The sequence below is a fragment of the Bubalus bubalis genome, chromosome 20 (assembly GCF_019923935.1).
Source record: "Bubalus bubalis isolate 160015118507 breed Murrah chromosome 20, NDDB_SH_1, whole genome shotgun sequence".
NCBI lineage: Eukaryota > Metazoa > Chordata > Mammalia > Artiodactyla > Bovidae > Bubalus > Bubalus bubalis.
This window is the reverse complement of record NC_059176.1, coordinates 2,904,641-2,929,433: the sequence shown is the minus strand read 5'-3', so window position 1 is coordinate 2,929,433 and position 24,793 is coordinate 2,904,641. Positions and strand designations below refer to the sequence as shown.

Genomic DNA, 24,793 nt, shown 5'->3' with positions numbered 1-24,793 from the left:
CACGAAAGCCAGCAGAGCCCAGATGAAGGGGACGCTCAGCCGGGGTGACCAGACACCCTGCCGCCGGCCAGGGACCCCAGTGTCCCACCTGCGCAAACCCCATCTGGCTGAGTGGCCAGCAGAGGTCGTGGCCAGCAAACTAGGGCCTGCGGACTGTACCCCCTCAAGTCTGAGGTAAAAACAGCTTTTCCATTTTTAATGGGTTGTTAAAAGAGAAGCTCCCTCAAGCACAGAACGCGTCAGAGTCCCTGGCTCTGACGGGGCTCTGCCCCACATGGAAGCTCCTCCACCCCACGGGAAGATCCCCACCCGCGGGGAAGGCAGATGCAGTCCTCCACCCCACGGGAAGACCCCCGCCCACGGGGAAGGCAGATGCAGTCCTCCACCCCACGGGAAGACCCCTGCCCACGGGGAAGGCAGACGCAGTCCTCCACCCCATGGGAAGACCCCCGCCTGCGGGGAAGGCAGATGCAGTCCTCCACCCCACGGGAAGACCCCCGCCCACGGGGAAGGCAGACGCAGTCCTCCACCCCACGGGAAGACCCCCGCCTGCGGGGAAGGCAGACGCACCTTTCCGTGGTGAACGTGAACCCGATGAACGGCAAGTGCAATCCAGAGAAGCCCGCATGAGAACCGGGGGGCAACACTTCCTGCAGGAGAACACAGACGACGTGAACAAAACCATGTTCAAACCAACGGCAAACAGGAGGGGAGAGCATTCCAGGGGAGTTACGGTGCAGCGGGGAGCCCCACAGGGCCTCCCAGAACGCTGCCCACGCGGGGCTGGGTGCCGGCCGGTTCCCGCTTCATTCCCGGCTTGAGCCAAAGCACGAGGCTGTGAAGGGGATAAACACACTGCTTCTGAGACAGCGAAGCTCAGGCTGAAGTGGGATCAGGTAACTGCAAACCTTCTAAAGCGGCAGGAGCCGCTGCTCACCGTGACCCTGAGCGGGGGGACATGGGGCGGAGGCAGGGGTGCTGGGTTCCTGCCCTGAAACAGGCCAGAAGCGGGGTCTGGAACCCACGGGGAGACTGTTTTACATGGCTTTACTGCTATTTTTCAGTTTGAGGATCCTTCTCTATTAAAAATAAAAGCAAAGTTATTTACCTGGGAAATTTCAGTGTGGAAATACGTTTATCTGAAGTTCAGGAAAAATCCTTTCAAAAATAATATTAATACTTTCCTCGGTCTTTTCTCACATCATCTAAAGTTCCACTCTTATTTAACTAAGAAAGAGCCTCTAAAGCCTCTAAATCAAACACAGTTTTCTTTTCCCCGGTTAAACCTCAGTTTCTCTATCCCCAAGACTCATGTTAAAGGGTTTAAAGTAACGCATACTGAATGTTGAGTCTGATGAGACCAAAATAATTTCATAACACGTGAGCAAAACTCTCCGGGCCCAAAAAGTACAATGACGAGCTCCTCAGCGGCCCTGTGAGACCAGGTCAGATACCAGATGGGCCCCACGGCCGGCACCCAACGTGGAGAACCACAATTTGAGACATACACCAGGTGGGCCCCACGGCCAGCACCCAACGTGGAGAACCCCGGACCTGAGATAGCAGCGCCTCAAAATCGGCCTCTCATCCCTGTTGCTCCCGACCTCCGGCCATGTGAGCAAACAGTCATGCACATGCTGAACACGCGTGTCAGCAGAAGAGCGGACATGTCCTCGAGCACAGGGACAGTGAGGAGGAGCAGAGACCCAGAGACCCATGCCACCGTGGGGTCACGGGCAGACCCCTGGCAGGGGGACAGGGCAGAAGGGACACTCTGATGCAACAGAGAACGTGACACTGTTCACAAAGGCATCAAATAATTCTGATGAATCCTAAAACAGAACAGCTATTTAAAACTGAGTAAGCCATCTCTTTAAGGACCAAGCTGAAGGCTAGAATGAGAGGTGCATTCCTTGAGGCAACCACCAGTTTCGGAAGTTGGCACAGTTCTCAGATTCGCCACCTTGATGAGCAAGCCATGTGCACGCAGACCTGAGACACGGCGTGGAGGGCAGGGTGCCGCCACACTTACGATGTTCCGCAGCACGTCGTCGTCCACGTCAAAGTTGGACGTGTCGGAAGGACTGCTCACATCCGGGATGTAGGGCGCCTCCAGGTTCCGGATGTTCTCCCAGTTCAGCCCTTGGAAGAAGGCGTGCTTCTTGAAGTCCTCCACCCCATTCTGCCCCAGCCGGCGCTCCCGGCTGCAGATCAGCCTCTGGATGAGGTCTTTGGCCTCCTCGGACACGTCTGTGACGTGGGACGGGAACTGAAACCGCTCCTGGGGGGGGCAGGGGGGCAGTCAGGGGACCCGCGGTGCGCAGGTATCACGGGGAACACAGCAGAGGCGCAGCTGCAGAGCTACAGTCCCTTTCTGTGTCCCAGTGGCCAAGCGCAGCCGAAGCTGATGGAGCTTCATTCCAGAAAACCCTCAGTCTCGCTGGTTCTAGTCATGGCAGACTTGTTATCACCCTGCATGTAAACTAAAACGGTGATAAATTTTCACCTATCAAGGTGGCAAAGAACACCGAGAGCAGGTTGTAGGTGGGAGAGAAACGGGCATGCCCTTCAGTACGCATTTTGCCGACAGCATCAATGAGAACACACGACATGCTCGTGACGCCCTTCTGCTCTGACCAAGGAAATTGAAAAGTACCTCAAAGCTCATCACAGAGGGACTTGCTAAAACAAGATACACTGCACACATACACACGGTAAGTAAGGTCTGCCTTTGAGCACTAGTAGAAAGATGACCGGAACCCTGGCCATATGTGACCATGATCCTGTTTATTTAGACAGTCCCCACCTCTCACATGCTAGGGGGTTCACAAGGCCACACACGCACCAGGGCGCCGTGGGCCTGTGTGCCGAGCCGCCCCTGCGGCCCAGGCCTCACCTGTAATCTCTAGAAGGGACGGCAGCGCTGCCTCACGGGGCTGCAGCGGAGACGGAATAAATGGTCAGAGACACCGGGGCGGGGGTGGGGGCCACAGGCGGCAGGCGCTCAGGGAGACAGCGGGTCTTAGAATGCAAGCAAGTCCCACTTATTCCCTTCACCACGCTTACCACCAGAAGTTCACAGGGTGCCTTTCATCAACTTACTGCATGCACTCCGGCATGTCTGAAGTTTTTAATAGTATATATTAATTTATAAATAAAAATACATTTCTACTTTGAAAACAAATTTTTTAAGGAATAACTTTTCTTGAGTTAAAATAAAGATGCTTTAGGACTTTAATGTTAATCTGCTCCTTATCTGAGCAAATACTGGGAGACCAGGCTGGGAGGAGAGAGCAGACAAGTGAGCACCTGTCTGGGTGAGTGACCGGGCAGGTGGGGAAGGGTGCTGTGAGCCAACCGGCAGAGAGGCTGACCCTGGCGTCAGAACGATGTGGGGAAAGGCGTAAAAAGAAAAAACACAGATGACAAAAATCTTAGAAGGAAGAAGAAATAAACAGAAAATGAGGGAAATAGAAGTGAAAAATGAATACCTGGGAAAAGGGGGGAAAGCAGGAGGAAAAGAAACAGGCTCAAGAAAGGACTAAGAGCACTACTGTGCTGAGACGTGTGATCCACTCCTGACGACTTTGGGGCACAGGCTGGAGGGGCAGAGCTGACACCTAACGGAAGGGTGGGCACACAGGCGGCAGTGGCCCGCGAGCCCTCTTGGGCAGTTCCCGCCCACCTGGCCCCGCACGGACCTGTGTCTAGCTCCCGAAGCCCTCGTCTCCTGCAGGGGTTCTGGCCCAATGGACCCGCCACCCTCCACCACGGAATGGGAGCGTCCCCCTCCGCCCTCGTCTCCCGGGTCAGCAGCCCACTCGGACACCCATCTGGCCGCCCAGCCTGCTCCACCCATCCCTCTTCACCAGGGACTCGAACACACACAGGGTGGAAATGCGACGGCTTACTTCATGGTTCATGATCTTCCCGTAGGTCTCCACGAGGGATTCGGCATAGAACGGGGTCTCTCCATACAGCATCTCGTACATGCAGACGCCCAGAGACCACCAGTCGCACTCGGGGCCGTACTTGCCCATGCCGTCCTCCATCGCCTGCAGGATCTCTGGGGAGATGTAGTCCGGGGTGCCCACGGCCACGGAGGACTGCACCTTAGGGGAGAGGGCGGGCAAGGTGAAGGGAAACCCGAGGACGTCTCTAGGAGACAGTGGATGAAGAAACAATCACAGGATAAACCTGGCATATAGTTATGATCTAAAAACCTCCTAATGAAAAATTCAATGCAAATAAATGTTCCTATAGCACTAAACCGGGGCTTCCCGCGTAGCTCTGTCGGTAAAGCATCTGCCTGCAATGTGGGAGACCTGAGTTCAATGCCTGGATCGGGAAGTTCCCCTGGAGAAGGAAATGGCAGCCCACTCCAGTACTCTTGCCTGAAGAATTCCATGGACAGAGGAGGCTGGTGGGCTACAGTTCACGGGATCGCAAGAGTCAGACACAACTTAGAGCTCTTTTTATAGCATTAAACATCAGGCAGTTTCCAGAATGCACCAGACTCTCCTGCCCGCCGGGTTTTTCAATCCCTAGATGCCCACCCAGCCCCACACAGCACTGGAGCCCCACATTCCCCATCGCGGCTCAAAGTGCGGTCCAGGCACCCTGTGTGTCCAGGCCAGGCCGCCTCAGACTTGTACGTGCATAGATACCACACGGTTGCGAGACAGAGATTCTAAGATCCTGCCTTTCTGACACGCTCCCAGGGGAAGCTCGGGCTGATCACCCACACCCTACCCTCGAGCTCCAAACTGGAACGTCTGGAAGTAGGTCCAGGGACCCACTGGGTGCTGGACACGCCCTCCGTGGGGAGCTGCAACCATCATGGAGACAACGTGGGGGCTGGGTGTGCTGAGAGGCCACAGACCGGCCTCAGAGCATGAGGAGTCCACAGGACTGGGGTCAGCAAGACGCGACGACAACAGCCAAGAAGGCCCGTCCTCGAAAAGACCAGCCTCTCCCTGGTCACAGCCCAGGGCCCGGTGGCAGGACTCAGCGGGGAGTCCTCAGGAGTCGGACAGGGCAGCAGGGGACAGCTACCGGGAGGTAAGGCGGGTGAGCCCCCGGGGAAAGGTGCCCAGCGCACGGGCTCGGACCAAGGCCAGAGCTCCCTCGTTAGAAGACTGGCTTTGGGGACAGCACCAATAGACCCATCACATTAGAAATAAGAGACCGGCTTTGTGGAGAGAGAGAGTTAACCGACTTGCTCTTTTTAAAACACTGTCACGTGCTGCCAGCTTTATGTTCTTTTACTGCTGCTTGAAAACCCACAGCAAGGGGTGGGGCAGGGGCTGCTCTCTCTGGAGAAGCAGTTATAGTAGACTTTATGACGCGTGTAGGTTTTTAAAAGACTCCCAAAACACCTAAAAGCCAAACTGCGACAGGGGCCACCAGGAAGGATGCAGACGAGTCCCTGACGCAGTGGAGCTGCGTGCTGGAGCCAGCTGAGGGGGGCAGGTGGGCCCACCGAGGCCACCTGGCTGGCGGGCTCGGGATGGCCACTCCGGGGGTGTCCTCCCGCTCTGCAGAGGGAGCGTCCGCTGGCCCTTGGGAGGAGGGTACCCCCATTCAGGAAGTCCTGCCCCAGACAGAAACGAGACGGCACCGACACCCGGCTCAGGTCTGCCCACTGGCCGGCTGCCCCTCTCTCACCGTGGGGTCGGCGCCCGGGAGTCGCCCCGGGGATCTGAGGACACCTGAACTCCTCTCTGCAGAAGGCACACAGATCACTTTCGCGAACACAGGAAGCAATCAAGATGTTTTAACCGTAAATAGAAAATTTCAACTGTTTTCTAAATAGACTTGTCTTCTTAATTTACATTAATAAACTTGGTTTCTTAATTGTATCTCAAATTGAAAATGTAAACAAGCCCCTTCTAACTGCAAGCAAAACACAAAACCAAATGGAAAAGTTTCAACAAAAATACCTACAGTTCCATCGTCATTCATCTTCAAACAGGATCCAAAGTCGGCCAGGCGGATATGACCATTTACATCCAGAAGGACATTGTCAGGTTTAATGTCTCTGTTAGTAAAATAAACACACAGATGAACCATTTCCACCAACACTCAGGTAGGTCACAGCCCTTCACTAGTACAGAATCACCACAGGAAGCGCTAGTTCGTCACGACAGGACCTAGGAGAGCACCCCTGGGGCGGTGTGGTTGGCGTGCAGCAGCAGTGAGCCCCCATTAACCGCTGGGACCGGTCACGGACCCCACCCGCCACCACCTGCCAGCCCAGGCCTCCCGCGTGCTGGGCGCTGCTCTCGACCCGGGCCCACAGCAGGGGCTGGGCACTTCCTGGATGTCAGGACATGAACACGCCAGGCACAGCCGCACAGGGCCTCGGCATCACAGGGCACAAGCCGTGTGGCAACTGCTACGAAGAGACACGAGCGAACAGAGGAGGAGGCAGAGGGACAGCGTGCAAAGGCGGCCAGGTGGCCGAGGCCACCAAGGAGACGCCTGGGCGGGGACCTGATGCGTAGCGGGTCGCATGAGGAGCTGGGGCAGGACGGTGTCGCACGTGTATCCCGGAGCACCACGGGCCCCTCCCCAAGTGTATGTTATAGACGATGACAGGGAAGCTCAGAGCGCAGCAGTCTGCCAGTCACCCCGCACAGGAAAGGGAAGTCTCTCACTCAACCCGTCATCCTACCGACCGTCCTGTGTACTGGCCAACACCGGGCGGGGAGTGGGGGGCGGCGTGGTGGACTTCAAAGGACTAGTCCTCCTTCCTGGCAGAATAAGTCTGTGTGACCAGACAGCATGACAAGGAACACAGACTTTACAAGGAAGGTGTTCACCAAGAAGACCGCAAGGATGCTCCCAGCAGCACAGCTGGTAACAGCCGCCAAGAGGGGCTGTGACAAGGCCCACCTTCTGCAAGGGGGCTTGAGCGTGGACCACCTCAAGTCCCCCTGCAGAAGGGACACAGAAGCCGGGCCACTCTGGCCTGACACAATGCTACCCCCTGATGCAAACACACAAAAGCCCCTGCTACTCCCAGAGCACAGAAAGTCTCACAAACACATGAGCAAAAGAGGATTAATCCAAAAAAAGTAAAGCAAAAAAAAAAACCCCAAAATCCCTCTAGCCAAGCACTCCAGACTGAAATAAATCTTAAATAAATACTCAGGAGTACGAAAGAGAAAACAAAAGAATCCCTCGATGCCTCAGAAAAATAAAAACTACTTTCCTGTTCTAGTGGTTAAGACTGAGCTTCCACTGCAGGGGGCAAAGGTTCGATGCCCAGTCAGGGAACTAAGATCCCACCTGTGACAAGTCATGGCAAAACCAAAGAACAGAACTAGACAAAAATAAGGAGAAGAGAAAAGAGATTTGATTTAACCCAGGGGAGAAATAGAAGAAAAAGACGATCTTAACAGAAATGAAAACGAAAGTGTAAGATACCACCGAAGAATCAATTTAAATAAAAATCTAGGGCTGCTCTGGCGGCTCGGTGGTAAAGAATCCACCCACCAACGCAGAAGACACAGGTTCAGCCCCTGACGTGGGACGAGCCCACGTGCCGCAGAGCAGCGCAGCCCGTGGGCGCGCCACAGCTCCTGAAGCCCGCGCCCTGGAGCCCGCGCTCCGTGGCGAGAGAAGACAGCCTGCTGAGGTCCACCCGTGTGCTCCGCAACCAGAGCAAAGCCTGTGCAGCAACCAAAACTCAGCATAGCCAAAAATAAACAAAAATTAAAAAAAAATCAAATGAAAGGCAGTGAAGAAACGGAGGAAAGATCTGAAAAAGTAAAAATGGGACAAATAATCAAAAAGGGTCAGGGACAAAGCAGCTGGAGACTGAAATGGAAGACAGGTAAAGAAGGCACAACATATACATAACAAGAGTCCCCGAAGAATCAAAACAATAAAACATCATATCTGAACCTGAAACCCAAGACAACGTTCCAGACGTTAAAAAAAAAAAAAAAAGACCTGAATCTACAGACTGAAAGGCTCATCAAATTTAAAAATAAATAAGTGTCCTGCTTTTTTTGGAGCCAGACCAGTTGATATTGAAAGCTGATATGGAACAACCAACATTAAGAACAGCTAGGAAAACACTGAAAAGAAAGAGGTGTGATGGGGGACTTGGCCCCATGGAATTTCAAGCCTCCATGATGTGGTCCCACAGCAGAGACAGAAAGACAATGGAACAGAATAACACATCCAGAAAAGACCAAACTCAGAAAAACCGAGCGTATCATGGAGATGCCGCCTCAGATCAGTGGGCAAAGACATCTAAGTTCGTGCTGGGACAACCGAAGAGCCTTTTAATTAGAGATAAAATCAGATCCATTCTTTATATAAGAATAAACTCCAAATGAAGTTTATGTAAAAAATAAAACCATTAGAAGAAAACAACCAATAAATTTAATACATTACAAACTCTGCCCGTGGGACTTCCCTGGAGTGGCTGAGACTCTGGGCCCCCAGAGTAGGGGGCCTGAGGTCAATCCCTGATCAGGAACTAGATCCCTCGTGTCACAAGTAAGACCCAGCACAGCCAAATAAACAAATTTTTTTTTTTTTTTTAAAACAAAGAGTTGAATGGAAATGTTAAAATTAAAAACAAAACTCTGCCAGGCTGCAATCCCCGGGAGCCTGTGCTCTGCTGGTTTCTGAGGCTGACCTCCTAGGAAGGGTGGTGCCCACCGGGTGCTCGGCTAGGTTGGAGGTCACCGCTGCTTCCTGCAGGGAGCCTCGCAGGGGTCCAGCTGCCAAAGGCGGGGCGCAGCCGCTCTGTCTGCAGGAGCCCGGCTCGGGGGCAGTGGGCACTGCCTGCAGAAGTCGCCATGGCCCACATCCTCCCATGAGAAAGGGGCCCAAAGCTATGGTCTGAACCCGCCCGTCATGTCCACAGTTCTGATGGGAGTCACTCACCTCCGGCCCCACCACAGGCAGCCTTAACTTACTCAGGCACACCCCTGAGACAGGGGTAGGACTGACTTCCTCTTCTATCTAACGCTGCGAACTCTGTTGTTAGACTAGGTCATTCAAGCACTTGGTCTGAATACTGCGTTGACTTTAAGAATGTCAAATTATGCATTTTAATGTTTCCTACTATGCCCTGAAGTTAAAAGATAGAGCAAAGCTTCTACACAACCAATTAAGAAAATGAACAGAAAGCCTTCTACTTAGGGAAAAACAGGAAAGAATAAACTGTTCAAAAGGCAGTCAAATTAATTTCCCTGGAGATCTGTGACAAGACATTCATCTCTCCGTAGTGAATTAAGCAAAATTCCATCAAGAAGAGTATAAAATCTGATGTTGAAAACAGAAACAGTGCCTGTTATAAAAGCAGGCATAGTGGCATTACAGGACACAGGAGAGGGAAGAGCAGCTCTGGCCCAGACCTCAGTGCCCTGAAAGCAGCACCCGCTAGGGGGCAGCACCCCGGGCTCCCCGTGGCACAGAGACGAGTGTCTGGGCAGGACCGCGTGGCCCCTGGAAAGCTGCCCCCTCCCAGGGCAACACAGTCACACTCATGGCAGGGCTTGAAGGGCTGTTCCTTTGACACTGGGCACCATCGCCACCCTAGAAGCATGAGCTGCATCTGGTTAGGAAAATCCCTGACAGGCTCAGAGGCGTGGAAAGAATTAGTGAAAGAAGCCAGTGTAGAATCTGCGACCCGTGCAGTTCACACTCAGTTCACACTCACGGTGTTCGAGGGGGAACCGCATGACGCTAACTGGGCCCGGGCGGGAAGGAGGGATGAGAGAGATATACCTACTTATGTAAAAGAGTCAAACCTCCACTTAAACAGACGTGCTCTGAGACCCCGCCCCCACTCCATAAAATGCAGCAGCAATAGAAACACATTTCTGTTAGTTGGAAATATGCAGGCAAATACCAGAAGAAACAACTATAAATTGACGATAGTTACCTATGGCAGGGGCGTCAGGATGGAGCAGGACTGAACACTCATGTTTTGTTATAAGCCCTGTACAACTATTTGAATTTCTAAAACTATTGCCATGAAACATTTTGATGAAAAGAAGTAAAACAGAACCAACAACCCCTGCCCCCACCACCACCCAACCCTGAAGGACTGAATCCCTGTCTTAAACAGCAGAGTGAGACGGACACAGAGGTGCAGGCTGGGCAATGACTAAGGCCGCTGTCCTGGCGGCCGGGGCGGGGGCCGTGCGGCGAGCAGGAGGGGGCCTGTCCCACGCTGCCACCCCCGTCTGCCACGCAGGAGCAGTTACACTCGCTCGAGTCCTTTATGCTGCTGTGATGGGAGCCCCCTCAACTCAACCCCCCTAATGTTCTGTGGGTGACTAGGAAACGAGCTCTGGGGGGGCGGGCAGGGCAGAGCACGAGCCAATGGCAGGCAGACACCAAAGGACAAGGTGACCTCAGCTGACAGCAGCTGCCACAGAGCAGTGCCCCGGGAAGGCACCCCACATCGTGGCAGCCAAAGGGAGGACCCCAACCTCCCAAATTCTCCACAGAGCCTGGCGATGGGGCTCTGAAAGGAATGCTTCAACACGTTAATGGTGGTTTCCATAAAACACGAAACAAGGTGATTACCTGTGCACGTAATGAAGCTGATGGATGGAATCGATTGCCAACACCATTTCACCAATGTAGAATCTTGCCATATCTTCTGGAAGCTTGTCCTCAAATTTACTGAGCAGGGTTAGTAAATCACCACCCACGTAGTAATCCATGACCAAGTACTGCAAATAGGCAGGGAAGACAGCGTCCATCACCACCAGACCTCATGATCAGAGGCCATGCTCCTGCCGCAGAGCTTCTGGACCCGCGGGGTCTGGACGGACGGCATCTGAGTGGCTCCTGTTGCCCAGGACGCACCCCCGAATGCGGACCTTGAGGCACTCTGGGTGTGAAGTGATGCATCCGCCAGGGAACAGAGCTCAGTAAATATCTATTCTTGTCAATAAAATTTCTGCCTGCACAACACAACCAGAGGGTATCAATACAGAAGCCACACTCAATTTACAAATTGACAGAGGACTGTTGATTTAACCCTAACCCTGGACCCAGAAACTGTTCATGCAATGGTGAAAAACCATGGATGCCTAACTCGCCCGCCACTGGGAAGACTGACTGATACCCAACAGGCTGTGCCCAATAAACCCCAGCTGTCCCCCCTCAAAACAAACATGTATTTTTTCGAATCTAAACAAACAGTCTAACACACTGTGTTACCTAGTCCTGGCCTACTGAATCTAAGGGATTTCTCTGAGGTCTGAAAGAGATTATCTTAAGATAAATAAAAGAAATTCTACATGACTCCACTTCCTGGAAGCACATGGAGTCCACCACTCAGAGTGAACTCACATGTCACCTGAGGCTCTGCCCTGCAAATCCTGTGCAGCCACGGCTGGGGAAACGTGCCGGCCGCTCCCGGGCGGAGGAGCTGGGCTGAGACCAGTTTCCCCAAGGCCGGTGCAGACTCCGTCCACTCAGAGCTCCATGGCGTGGACATTTCCAGGTTCAGGCAAACCTGGCAAGTCCTTCTCAGAGTTAAAAGTCCTAACAACAAAGCCATCATGAGTCACTCGGGGCCCAAGCCAAAGGTCTGATTTACCTTTCACTCCAAACTGGTTGTCCTGCACCTGTTCGTTTTTTTAATTAATTTATTATAATTGGAGGCTAATTACTTTACAATGTTATGGTGGTTTTTCCCATATATCGACGTGAATCAGCCACAGGTGTACGTGTGCCCCCTATCTCAAAGCCCCTCCGCACCCCTCCCCATCCCCTCCCTCTGGGTGGTTCCAGTGCACCGGCCTTGAGTGCCATGTTTCCATCAAACCTGGACTGGTCATCTGTTTCACATATGGTAATATGCATGTTTCAGTGCTATTCTCTCAAATCATCCCACCCTTGCCTTCTCCCACAGAGTCCAAAAGTCTGTTCTTTATATCTATGTCTCTTTTGGTATCTCACATATAGGATTGTCGTTATCATCTTTCTAAATTCCATATACACATTAATATACTGTATTGGTATTTTTCTTTCTGACTTACTTCACTCTATATAATAGGCTCCAGTTTCATTCATCTCGTTAGTACTGATTCAAATATGTTCTTTTTAATGGCTGAGTAATACTCCCTTGTGTTTATGTACCACAGCTTTCTTATCCATTCGTCTGCCGATGAGCATCTAGGTTGCTTCCATGTCCTAGCTATTGTAAACAGTGCTGAGATGAACATTGGGGTACATGTGTCTCTTTCAATTCTGGTTTCCTCAGTGTGTATGCCCAGCAGTGGGATTGCTGGGTCATATGGCAGTTCTATTTCCAGTTTTTTAAGGAATCTCCACACTGTTCTCCACAGTGGCTGTACTAGTTTGCATTCCCACCAAGAGTGTAAGAGATTCCCTTTTCTCTGCACCCTCTCCAGCGTTTACTGTTTGTAGACTTTTTGACAGCAGCTGCTCTGAGTGGTGTGAGACGGTACCTCATTGTGGTTTGGATTTGCATTTCTCTGATAACGAGTGATGCTGAGCATCTTTTCACGTGTCTGTTAGCCATCTGTGTGTCTTCTGCACCTGTTCTCTTACACGTCCAAGCTCATGCTACCCACACGCACGAGTCACAAAGTGATGAGCTGACACTGCAAGTAAGCCCCAGCTCCAGTCGGAACAAACAGCTGACAAGAACACGGGGACCAAGAGTCACCCCCAAACCTATGTCAGCAGCCCCAGTGGGCAGGGCTGCAAACCAGCATTTGTTGTTCGACGCGCCCGCCAGGGAAACACGACAGAAAAGCCACTCAGGTCAAGGCACCAATGTTCTGAATTCCCAGTTTCTTATTCTTACATATAATTCAAGATAGAAAACCCCCATTTCATAATAAACCAAGTGAAGAAAATAAGCACGCTATCTAACGATCAGAGGGAAAAAGTTCACCTGATGATCACACGGAAACCAACCCTCGGTTTTATCGTCAAATGCACGTTTGGGCAGCGACAGTCCCAGAGAGCCTTGCTCGTTCTCAGTGCTGGTGCACAGGAGTCAGAAGCCCTGGCACGGCGCCACGGGACGGCGCCCGCGGGGCCCACGCTTACCAGGTAGTTCTCGTCCTGGAAGGCGTAGTGCAGCGTGGTGATCCACTGACAGTCCCCGTTCACCAGCACGTCACGCTCCTCCCGGAAACAGGCCGTCTGTGAGGTGGGGAGAAACCAGGCTGCGTCCACTGGGATGGCGCCTGCAGGGCGCAGCCCCAAGCACACGCAGGCTCCGAGGCCACGGCCCCCACCCTGCAGTGGACGGAGGCTCTGAGCGGATGCAGGCTCTGAGTGGACAGAGGCTCTGAGCAGACGCAGGCTCTGAGGCCACGGCCCCCACTCTCCAGGCCTGCAGCGGACAGAGGCTCTGAGCAGATGCTGGCTCCAAGACCACGGCCCCCGCCCTCCAGGCCTGCAGTGGACGGAGGCTCTGAGTGGACGCTGGCTCTGAGGCCACGGCCCCCGCCCTCCAGGCCTGCAGTGGACGGAGGCTCTGAGTGGACGCAAGCTCTGAGGCCACGGCCCCTGCCCTCCAGGCCTGCAGTGGACGGAGGCTCTGAGCGGACGCTGGCTCTGAGGCCATGGCCCCCGCCCTCCAGGCCTGCAGTGGACGGAGGCTCTGAGTGGACGCAAGCTCTGAGACCACGGCCCCTGCCCTCCAGGCCTGCAGTGGACGGAGGCTCTGAGTGGACGCTGGCTCCAAGACCACGGCCCCACCCCCTGCCCCCCAGGACACAGGGACCAGGCGCATGGCGTCTCCTCGTGAGGGCTCCCACAGCAGCAGCGGGATCTCTGCTCTCTCCTGCCCCCGTGGCCCCACTCCGAGTGTGTTGGGGCTGCTGAGAAGTCACCTCCCCGCAGGGGGCTCGCACCCACCTCTCCACACGCCTCTTCCAGGGCCAACACATGAGATTCAGCCCAGCTCACACTTGGACTTGGTGCACAGTATGCCAATTACAGGTTCTGTGTAACCAGGTTTAAATTTAGAAAGCAATATTCAACTCTTTAAATGTGCTCACACACCATGACTAGTGTGATAAGGTGAGTCATCTACCCCTAAAGCTTTTATAATTTTTAACGGTTACCTTACACATATGTCACTCGAGATTAACGTAACAAGTTACATCACACATGGCCCAACTAGCTTCTGTCATAAGTCGATCCCTTCTGTAAAAATTTAAACTTCAACAGAATTTGCTACTAGTATTTCTTTCCCCGAGTACTTTATTCGGTTCCCAAACTTTCACGTAACAGTATCTTTTCTCCTGAGAACTGCTCCAGTGACTTTCCTGTGTTCACTGACCTGCCAGCGACGACAGGAAGAAGGGCTGCTGGGGCCGCTGGTGACGGATAAAGACGGAGAGGGGAGACGCGCAGTGGACGGGGAGGGGCCGGGGGAGGGACGTGGAGTGGACGGGGCGGAGCCGGGAGGGGAGGGGGGACGCGGAGTGGACGGGGAGGGGCCGGGGGAGGGACGCGCAGTGGACGGGGCGGAGCCGGGAGGGGAGGGGGGACGCGGAGTGGACGGAGCAGGGCCAAGAAGGGGGCCGAGAAGGCCGAGTCATGCGACGCCTGCATTTCGAGTCCAGGTGACCACAACACTGGTGACAACGCAGTCAACCAACACATGTTTGAACAATGACACGTGTAGGACCTTGTGATGAGTCCAGCTGCAGACGGAAAGAGGACACGAGTGTGGACAGGGGAGGGGAGAAGCAGCATGTGGTTTAAAAGGACAGAGCTGGGTGGCCAGCAGGGAGCTGAGGCGGGAGCACTGGTGAGGGAGGAGGGACGGCCTGCGCTCAGGAGAGCCTCGTGGCTGTCAGCAGCGCCGTGTACTGTCCACACAGCGTGGCCACTAGCATCAGCAGGTCAACATCCACGAAAACAGCAAAGGGGCCACCTGGAGTTACCAGGAGGCGTCAGAGTGACGGGATGAGGAGGAATTTCCAGAGGAGGAGGTGGTGGTTCTGGAGGGGAGTGCCCGGGGCAGACAAAGGGCAGCAGCGGCCTGGTGGGGGGTGGAGGCGGGGCGGGAGAGCGAGGCCAGGGGCATGAAACAACCGCCACCCAGGTGGACAAGGAAAAGAAACAGGCTGCCCTGCAGCGGTTGCCTACTTTTATTTATAACCATCCCTCCCCTAGAGGAGGGAGGGCAAAACATTCCCCGATTCAAGAATCCCTTCTGCACTGGTAGCAGAACTGAGATAAGATGCCTGAGGGTTTTTTCCTGGCTGCATCACGCCCTGACATCTCAGCTCCCCGACAGGGGCTGAACCCACGCCCTGTGCAGTGGAAGCTCGGGAGTCCTAACCACTGGACCGCTGCCCCCGCAGACACACCCAAGGGGGCTCTCGAGAGAGAGGCACCTGGCCGGAGCCGACACCAAGAGGGATGGGTGGGAGGGGCTGAGGGCCTGCTGACAGAAAGCAGCGGCTCCTGTCAAGAAGGGAAGGACGGACAGACGGAAGGAAGGACAGACGGAAGGAAGGAAGGTCCAGATGTGCGAGGACTGCAGCTCTCACCAGCTGGGCTCCGTCAGACCTTTCCTGACATAGAAACTGCCTGTTTATGGATTTATTTAAGGCGCCTCACTTACTTCTGCTCTTTTCAGCATTTCCCACTTGTTAAGGATTTTCATGGCGTATATTCGTTCAGTGTTCTTCATTTTGACAACAGCAACCTGTCATACAAATGAGAGTTCAACAAAAATTCAGTTAACGAAGCACAAAAGGTCAGCAGCACATTTCATTAATTACAGAGAAAACTTAACTGCCTGGAAACCCTGGAAAATGAGCTGTTAAGGAAAGTAAAATTTTCTATATAAGTAAAAATTTGCCCTTTTAAGCATCAAAACCTCATTTTAGGACTTCCCTGGTGACACAATGGGTAAGACTCCACCTGCCAACGCCAGGGACAATCCCCGGTCTGGGAAGGCTGCATGTGCCTCGGGGCAACTAAAGCCCGCGTGCGACAACCCCCGAGCCCGCGCCCCGTGCTCGGCCACAGGGGAGGCCACCGCAGGGGAAGTCTGAGCACCACACCCAAGAGCAGCCCCTGCTCTCTCACAGCTAGAGAAAGCCCAAGCAGCAACAAAGGTCCAGTGTAAACAAAAATAAAAATAAACTGATTAAAAAAAAAAAGTTGGTTCTAGCCACATGCGGCCTGAATGAACCTCCAGCTGTCGCTGGCTCAGCCCCCATCACTTCGGAGCTGAAGCACCAGAGCACACGGTCTGCCGGCCTCTCTCTGGGGTCTGCGCATTTACACAGCGATGGCTTTGCATTCTGTCAGGGGCTCCCAAGCTCCCCCCCTGCATTCTGGGGCTTCATCTCCCGGCACACCCACCTACCTCCACCTCTCAGTCCTACGGCCAGCCCTGCACGTGCCAGGACTTGCCTCTGGGATTTTTTCTTCACAAGGGCAGTGAGTAACTGGGGTAGGGGATGTCTTCCTATATCTCACTGCTCGCTGAACCCAGTGTGGGCAAGACACACTGGGCAGAGCAGCTGGTGCTCTCTCTGGGCTGCACAGCAGCCCTACCGCCATGTAGCTCCAAGGGCTTTTCAGGTGGAGCTTATATACGCTTACAGAACAAAAGCGGCCCATGGGGTATGTCTCGACACGCACGTGCAGTGCTGTATGTGGTCTCAGCTGTTACATAACCATGTATTTACAAAACGCGGGTGAGAGGCTGTGGGACAAGAGAGCCTGAGCACCGCCGTCTCGGCTAATTTGCTCTTTCCCTACAGGGAGCTCCAAAGTGTAAGCTGGGCAGATTCACTTCTTTGTGCCTCCATTTCTACAACTAGGAAATGGACAACAGCAGGACTGCCCTAAGCCTGCCATGTGAATCAAGACTCGACACGCTCAACACGGCTCAGGGTGGTTTAGGAACATAGGTATTAGCCCTCAACATGCTGGCTGTCAGCCATATTCGTCAAGGGACAACTCAAATGCCACCTTGTCCAGGAAGTCCTCTTGGACTGCTGCTGCTGCTGCTGCTAAGTCACTTCAGTCATGTCCGACTCTGTGCGACCCCAGAGACGGCAGCCCACCAGGCTCCCCCGTCCCTGGGATTCTCCAGGCAAGAACACTGGAGTGGGTTGCCACTTCCTTCTCCAACGCATGAAAGTGAAAAGTGAAAGTGAAGTCGCTCAGTCGTGTCCAACTCCTAGCGACCCCATGGACCGCAGTCCACCAGGCTCCTCCATCCATGGGATTTTCCAGGCGAGAGTACTGGAGTGGGGTGCCAGTGCCTTCTCCTGGTCCCCATCAAATCTAAGATGAATTCTTCCATTGCTGCACATGAGATGTGATGTCTGCACCATCGTATGGCGCATCCTACCCTATATAAATAAATCACTCACTCGTTGCCCTAAGTCCCCATCACAAAACCATAAGCAGTGATACTGACCCCTGCACCTGGGCTCTGCTGCCAGGGGCTGCCACACACAGGGATGGGACAGAGAGTTCCAAAAGTGAACCACTTATTCCCTTGCTTTCTAATCACCACCACACAGCAACATCATCGCAGCAGCCACAGGGGCGACACGCACAGAACACAGGCTGTGCGGAGCAGCGGACCCTCTCCCTCAGCTCGCCCGCTCCAGTCCTAGATGGTGGCTCCTCTAACACCGTCACAGGTGTGCCATCTGAGGTGCACAGCCTCACTCCCTCAGGTGAGTGCTGGGAAGGGCTGTCTTAGCACAATGGTCACAATTCGATATAATCCTCCCAGAGCCTGCAGAGGGTCGGAGGTACGTGCCCTGCACTGCTGGGCTCCCAGCCAGGGTCCCCTCCGCACGAGTGCCCACGACCACTCTCTGGCCCTCACCCCCTTCACCCCGTCAGCGCCACTCCAAGGGCCGCTCCCCTCACACCACACCTAAGCGGCTGTCTGTCCACTGCCGATTCAGAAATCACTGACCAAACTCGCTACAATTCTGAATAAATTAAGAACAACAACAAATGAACATTTAGTGGGGTCTCCAACATGTCTAAGGACAGGAACTCTGAGCACACGCTGTCATCATCTGAGGAGTGTCTATTTCTTCCTGGGAATCAGCTATAATCTGGGTGGGTAAGATATTAAGTGGAGAAAAAAAATCTGCTAGTACTTAGTACAGAAACGGTCTAACCTGGTAAGCAAGGCAGAGCTGCTGACCTTTGAGAAAAAGAACGCGATTCTGAAAATGACAAGCATCAGTGACGATCCAGACCTTACCAGGAATGAGACGCAGACCACAAGAGAGCGCGGCTCTCGAGAGGAGCCCTGCCGGACAGAAAGCTTTCAGAGAACACCCAGGACGGTTCTGATGAAGTACACACGCACAGAGGCAGGGAAGGAGGGGGAAGTACACACGCACAGAGGCAGGGAAGGAGGGGAGGAGCTCAGGCGAGAGCAGCACAGCTATAACACGCTCAAGAAAATGAGATGCAACGCCAACAAAATGGCATCTGAGTAAAGGGCTGGAGCGGTCTCTGAACCGCTCTATGCACACAGCTGTTCTCTTAATTTGAACCTGTTTCTAAACAAAGCTTTCACAGCTCTGCTTCTTTAAGTCATCCTAGGAACAAGGGGCAGCAGCGCAGGGTGGCTGGACACACAGGCTTTGTGTCAGGCACAGGGGTCAGCGCTGCCCCCCACCGCCCACCCGGGGCCAGGCCCCCGCTCTGCGCCTCAGCCTCGCACCTTCTCCATGTCCGTGAAAGCATGTGAGGCCTGCGGTGCCCGGCACACGGTCACTCTCAGGGACCTGCCGTCACGTCCAAAGCCACGGCCCTGGGCACCGCATCGCGGAAGCCGGGGAGTAAGCCCCCACTGCACTGCAGGGTCGGAAGAACCTCCCGGGCCGCTTCTCCACACTGAGGGGAGGACAGAGGCGTGTTCAAAGCTCAGGAACAAGCCAACACCCTGAGACGCCAAGCTCTGGCTGAATAATGACCTAGAAATTTCGCTGAGCTCTGCTACAATTTTGAGATAAGATGGCATACTCCACTCCAAGCGGACTCTGCAAGTTCCTTCTACAGGCAGGGCTCTTGAACAGTGCCGCCATGGTGTCAGAGGCACAGGTGCACACCCCTGTCTGTGTATGGGTACACACACCTATCTGTGTACAGCTGCACACACAAGGCAGATCTGCACACACACTCTCCCCCATCCCTGGCTTGTCACAAGGGTGCAATCATTCAATTAGAACCACGTGTGAAGAACACTCAGGACACAGCAATGATTAGGCTATTCCCATTCCCATGATCCGCTGGGTGCTCTGGAGACAGAGGAGCTGAAACGGGGCCGGTTTCAGGCACGTGATGACAAGATCACTCCCGGGAGGAACGTCGGTGGTGGGAAGGTGAGCCGCAGAGCCCAGAACTCCAACTGTGCTGGTGAGGGCGGCGCCCGTGCGCAGGCGCGCTGACGGACACAGGACACCTGGCCAGAGGAGCTGGGTGAGGAGGCTGGTGTGGGGGCCCAGGCCACAGAGCCCAGGAGGGCTGACTGTGTGCCTCTCACAGAGAAGCTGCTAAACCTGGAGAGGGAGCCAAGGCTGGACTCCCAGGATGCATCTCTCTTGATCCGGGAGGAACTGAAAAGTGATCAACGTTATCTTCTTTGAAAATCGGAAACTGACTTTTGCATTAAGTTCTTTGGCAAAAAAGAGCACTAAAGATAACTGTCTACTCTTCTGGCACAACAACGTCCCCCTTGTGCTTTTGTTTTCTCCTCCCGAAGGCCATCCCTGTCCTGCCCTGGGGTCTCCCTCCTGCCCTCCACCCTGACACCCTACAGGGCTTGCTGTCAGTGTGGAGCTCTGCGTGGCCAGCGCTGTGCCCAGCAGACCGCCCCGCTTCTGGCACAGGGGAGACAGTCAGTGGAAGGGTACACTGAACTGAGCTGGGTTTCAGTTTGAAGAGAGATCTGCTGTTTCTCCGAGGAGCTCACTTTTTCCCTGCTGGGGGAGGGCAGGGCTCCCAGGAGGTAGGGGCTCCGGGGAGAAAGGGGAAGGACTTCTCCGGGAACAGGATGCTCCGTACTGACTGGGAAGCTGGTTGCAGAGGAGCAGATGACTGTCGTAACTAGAACCGTTCACCCAGATCTATGCATATCACGGGGAGGTACACCTCAGTATCTGAAAGCAAGTATTTGAAAGCAACAGCCAACGTCTCCGTCCCGCCCCAGCCCACAGCCGGCCTGGGGTTGCCCCGGGTCAGAGCTGCCCCCAGTGGCAGGCCGCCTCCTCCCTCTGCAGCCTGGAGAGATCTGCTCTCAGGTCTGCGGGGGGAGAGGAAGGTATGAGGATGACAGGTCCCCACAGAGCGTGGGCCGGGGCCTGACGCGAGGCTGGGGGTTTCCACGGAAGAAACAAGAGCCCGACACACAGCCGCCCAAGTGTACGCCAGCAGGCCAGGCTTTCTCATGCAGGTACTCGAGGCGTTTTCATCGCAGCTGTCTCCTTCTGTGTATTCTACTCAAGCCCTGCAGATACAGCGGGGCTGTCCTCAGGTGCTGGCAGTGCAAGAATCGTCAAAAATGCTGAGATGTTTTCTAAAACAGATGCCAGTCTGCAGCACTCATGAGAAACTCCAGGGCAAAGATGCCATCTCATTAAACCCTGCTCTGCTTCCTTCCACGTGTAGTGTGAAGTGTATGCCGCGCACGCGGGGTCGCTGGCGAGCAGAGCACACGCACGGCTGGGACGTGACAGGGCGCTTGGCTCACCAACACACACGGCTCCCGGCCCAGGAGCGCTGAGGCAAATCTGAAGGAGCGGCATTACTGCCGTTCAGTGAAGGCCCCCCTGCGAACGCACCGGATCCCGGCCGGCTGCTGGGCGGCCTGCGGACGATGCTGGGCACGGAGACAGGAGGTCAGCGGCTCCGGCCTGGGTGCACAGGCTGCTCCCATCTGTACCCCCCCCGACACACACACGCCTGGACTCAACCCCACGAGGACAGACGGGCGGCGGGCAGGCTACCAACAGTGAGCACTGCTAAGACGATGGTTCTTTTTTTCTAAAATGGCTGCCAAGACTTTTTTCAGCTGACAAATGGATAATTTTAAAAACTTACTGTCAGAACTATTCTGGTCCAGACAATATTTAGGGTAATTCACCAGTCACCACCTTTTGTTTTTTTTTTCTCCTTAATTCTATCTTTCAGATTTTATCCACCAAGAACTCTCCAAATGATACCAATAAATTACCTCATCTCAAAATCAATGTACAGGACCCTAGAAACGCTAGACAAGAGTTGATAGGCAAAACTGAAGGACGGGAGGGAAGGGAAGAGGGAGGGAAGAAGTCTACCTTACCTCACCAAAAGCACCTCTTCCAATCACTTTAATGATCTCAAAGTCTTCTCGATGAAGCTGCATTTCCTTCACCAGTTGTGTAAACGGTTTTGCTACAAACGAAAAGAAGTCAAATTAACAATTTAATAAGTTGATAGCAGATAAAAATTTTATAACTGGGGCATTCTAAGAAGTTATATTTTACTTAGAAGCAGTTTACTTTGCAAATGAATACTTTTTAAAACATGTAATATATCTGTAAGGGTTTCCTTGGCAACTCAGTGGTAAAGAATCCACCTGCCAACGTAGGAAAAGTGGGCTCAATCCCTGCAGAAGGAAATGGCAGCCAACTCCAGTATTCTTGCCTGGGAAATGCCATGGACAGCCTGTGGGGTTGCAAAAAGAGTCAGACACAACGTAGCGACTAACACCAACATTTGAGAAGTCACGGACAGCTGGAGAGTCGGCATGTACACCAGATTAAGGTGGGCATTCATACTGGACACGTACTTCAACATGTGTCGTAACAAACACCATCACAGCAATGGCCCCCTGGGAAACTCAGGGCAGTGGGGCTCTCCCCCGAGCGAGCTGTGGACGCTCAACTCTCCCACAGGGCAGCACAGGCCCGCGGGCCAGGTCCGTGAGCTCTGGGTGCCACGCATCAGCCTGTTGGACTCCAGGCACTATCCCGACTCCCGGTAACCACCTTGAGTTGCTGGAGCCCCTGGTGGTGCCGGGGGCAGGCTGGGAGCACTGCGCCCCCACGCGGGCCGCACGCCATTCTCGAGGTTCACTGCGTGATCACCCACGCTTGACGGAGAAGAAAACGGAGCCAGGTTTCTGTGCAACGTGGACCGGGTTGGATAGTGTCTCCCCAACAACCTGTGGATGTGATCTGACTTGGGAGTGGGGTCTCTGCAGATGTCATCAAGCTAAGAGGAGGTCCCAAACAGGAACGGGGTGGGCCCTAAACCCAGCATGACTGGCATCCGCATACAAAAAACCTAAACCAGAAGAGACGATGAGGGCAGTCACGTGAAGATGGAGGCACAGAGCCCAGGGGTTCAGTGACAAGCAAGGGGCGCCCCCAACTGCTGCTGCTGCCAGTCACTGGGACAGGGAGGGACAGGCTTTCCCCAAGGGCCTGCAGAAGGAGCATGGCCCTGCTGACCCCCTGACTTGGGACTCCTGGCCCCAGAGCTGTGGGAGAACAGGAACTCTCTTGCTGCTCTGGCGCCCCAGCTGGTGGTGAGCTGTCAGAGCAGCCCAGGGCCGGGAGCCCACCGACTCAGGACGCAGCGTGACCGCCGTCTGCCCCGCCCTCGCCTGCCCGGCACAGCGCTCACACCCTCAGGCCTACAGCCCCGTGTCCGGCCGACCTGGACCTGTTCTCCACAGCTCTCTTTCAGGTCCTCCATGATGACAGCTTCACGAGCACTGCCGTGAAGTGACGTGGGCAAACGTATGAAGGTTCTCCCTGGGTTGTCTGTTATAACTGCATGTGCACCTACATTATCTCCCCCCAAATCCTGCAAATCTCATCTCTTCTGGACTTCCAATTGAGCTCCACATTCTTAATCTAACTCAATTATTTTCTCCTTAAGTAGCTGCTTAGTCCACCAAGGTTTGACAAGCAAGGTTTGCTGGTCCAAGGAACAGAGAGCAGCAGCAGGTTCCTGTCTCCTGCTGGTAGTAAATTACCGCCGCCACTGTAAACACCCATCAGCGCTGAGATTAGGGAACAGAACACACCAGGTCTGAATTATGTAGGGGCGAAAAGCAAGGCTAAAGAAAACCCTTGAGCTAGAACTTAAAAGGTCCCCTATGGCGCCTCATGATTTATTTCAAACATCACCCAAAATATCCATTCCCAGGAATCCTCATGGAAATGCAGACTTTCAACAGCCACTGAAGACCATCACCTCTCTCGGCATCTTCTGGGGGAACCACATGGTACCTTCATTTTACTGTGAAGAAGACACTCCAGGCAAAGCTGATGTGCCCAGCACATCCTCCCCCAGCAGGAGAGCAAGCCTGGGAAGGCGATGCTGCGGCGCTCCTGGGAAGGAGCTGAGCCTCGCGCGTACAGCGTGTGCCCGGCAGGACAGGACCGAGGAAGACAAGGAAAGGGGAAGAGCCACCTTTCCAACAGGGCGCCAGTGTCAGCAGAGAGGCCGGGGCGCCCCGCCGTCCGGGCCAGGCAGCGTCTAGGGACAGAGCCCACAGGGGTGTTTGAGGAAAATGTAACAGACAGGGCTGGTGGCTAGGTAACCGAAAAGACGGAAGCGCATGGGATTATCATGAAACAGCAGGAGCAGGAAGCAGCCGATACACCCAGGGACCAGGAGAACCACAGGGAGAAGCAGGACTGGTGAGGCCGGGCACAGGGCTCCGCACTCGGGGACTCGGAGGGTGGGCGGCGGCTGGGGCTGGCCGTCGGGGTCTCTGAGCACAAAGGCAGGTTGTAGGGGCTGGAGGCCCGCAAGCTGAGAGGGACACTGGCCAGCTGCTGCTGGGGTCTCTGCAAGGGCGGGAAAACACCCGAACTGGGGCCGCGGCCCACGACCAGAAGACACTTCCTGCCAGGAGGAAGCTGGGGGCCAGGTGTCCCCTGCAGAGGTGAGCCCAGATTCAACTCTGAAACTCGGGAAGGAGTCTCAGCTGTGCGGAGCATTCTGCCCAGGGTTCACAAATGCCCCTGGAAAGAAGAGGAGCCAGCAGGAAGCTGCCAGGCCCTTCTCCCTCCTCCAGCCCCCTCCGTCTCCCTCCTGTGCGCCCTGGGCAGAGCCCAACAAGGAGCAGGTTTAGAGCCCAGACTGGGTGATACTGGGGTAAGGAAGACATCCGTGCGGGGGACATGGCGACAGCAGGGACAGGGGGCTTGTTACACACGGAAAGCCTCAGGCCCTCAGTAACCAGACCCAGGACAATGGGGGCCAGGGTCACGACTGTCAGAAAAGGGAGAACAAAGGCCCTGCAGTACTGGATTAACAGTGGAGGCAGCAGGGAGAACTCATTGCTTTCAATGTGTGGACGTAATGGCTGTGCACACACACACACACACACACACACACGGAAGCCCCGCTCTGTCTCCACGGAGGGCCAGGAGGCAGCATCACCTCAACAAGAAGCATCATTAGGGAAAGATCTTGGTTTCTAAACACCATTCTCCAGCTAAGGAACCAGGGCTCCTCCGTCGATTCCAGAGCTGGGTCAGGCAAGCACAGGTGAGCCTGAAGCCCCCTGTTGTGCCCAAAAGTAAGCAAGCACTCGAAGAATGAGAGTGAATGGAAACAGTCACAGATCATCCCGCCCATTAAATAAAACAAACTCAGGAATACACACGGATAATAAATTCATCAAGAAGTTTTAAAATCTGATGAGAAATGGGATATTTACAGTTTTAAAGTACATCCAAACGGATACTAATGGATCAAACAGAGCAACAGTGACCTCACAGTGCAGCCTGGCCGACACGCCGCAGACCTG

At 54.2% G+C, this 24,793-nt stretch overlaps 1 protein-coding gene across 2 annotated transcripts in view; it reads right to left on the bottom strand.

Annotated features, from left to right (window-relative positions):
• Nucleotides 1-24,793, bottom strand: part of CDC42BPB (CDC42 binding protein kinase beta) — a 94,697-nt gene that overhangs the window by 34,648 nt on the left and 35,256 nt on the right. For both annotated transcript variants that reach the window (XM_025271444.3, XR_006547079.2), the window contains exons 2-9: nt 21,323-21,414; nt 15,608-15,691; nt 13,069-13,164; nt 10,561-10,709; nt 5,947-6,040; nt 3,912-4,112; nt 2,033-2,281; nt 571-650 (exon numbers count right to left, since the gene is read on the bottom strand). In XM_025271444.3, coding sequence (XP_025127229.3) covers nt 571-650; nt 2,033-2,281; nt 3,912-4,112; nt 5,947-6,040; nt 10,561-10,709; nt 13,069-13,164; nt 15,608-15,691; nt 21,323-21,414 — 1,045 coding nt within the window. The remainder of the gene's footprint in view (nt 1-570; nt 651-2,032; nt 2,282-3,911; nt 4,113-5,946; nt 6,041-10,560; nt 10,710-13,068; nt 13,165-15,607; nt 15,692-21,322; nt 21,415-24,793) is intronic.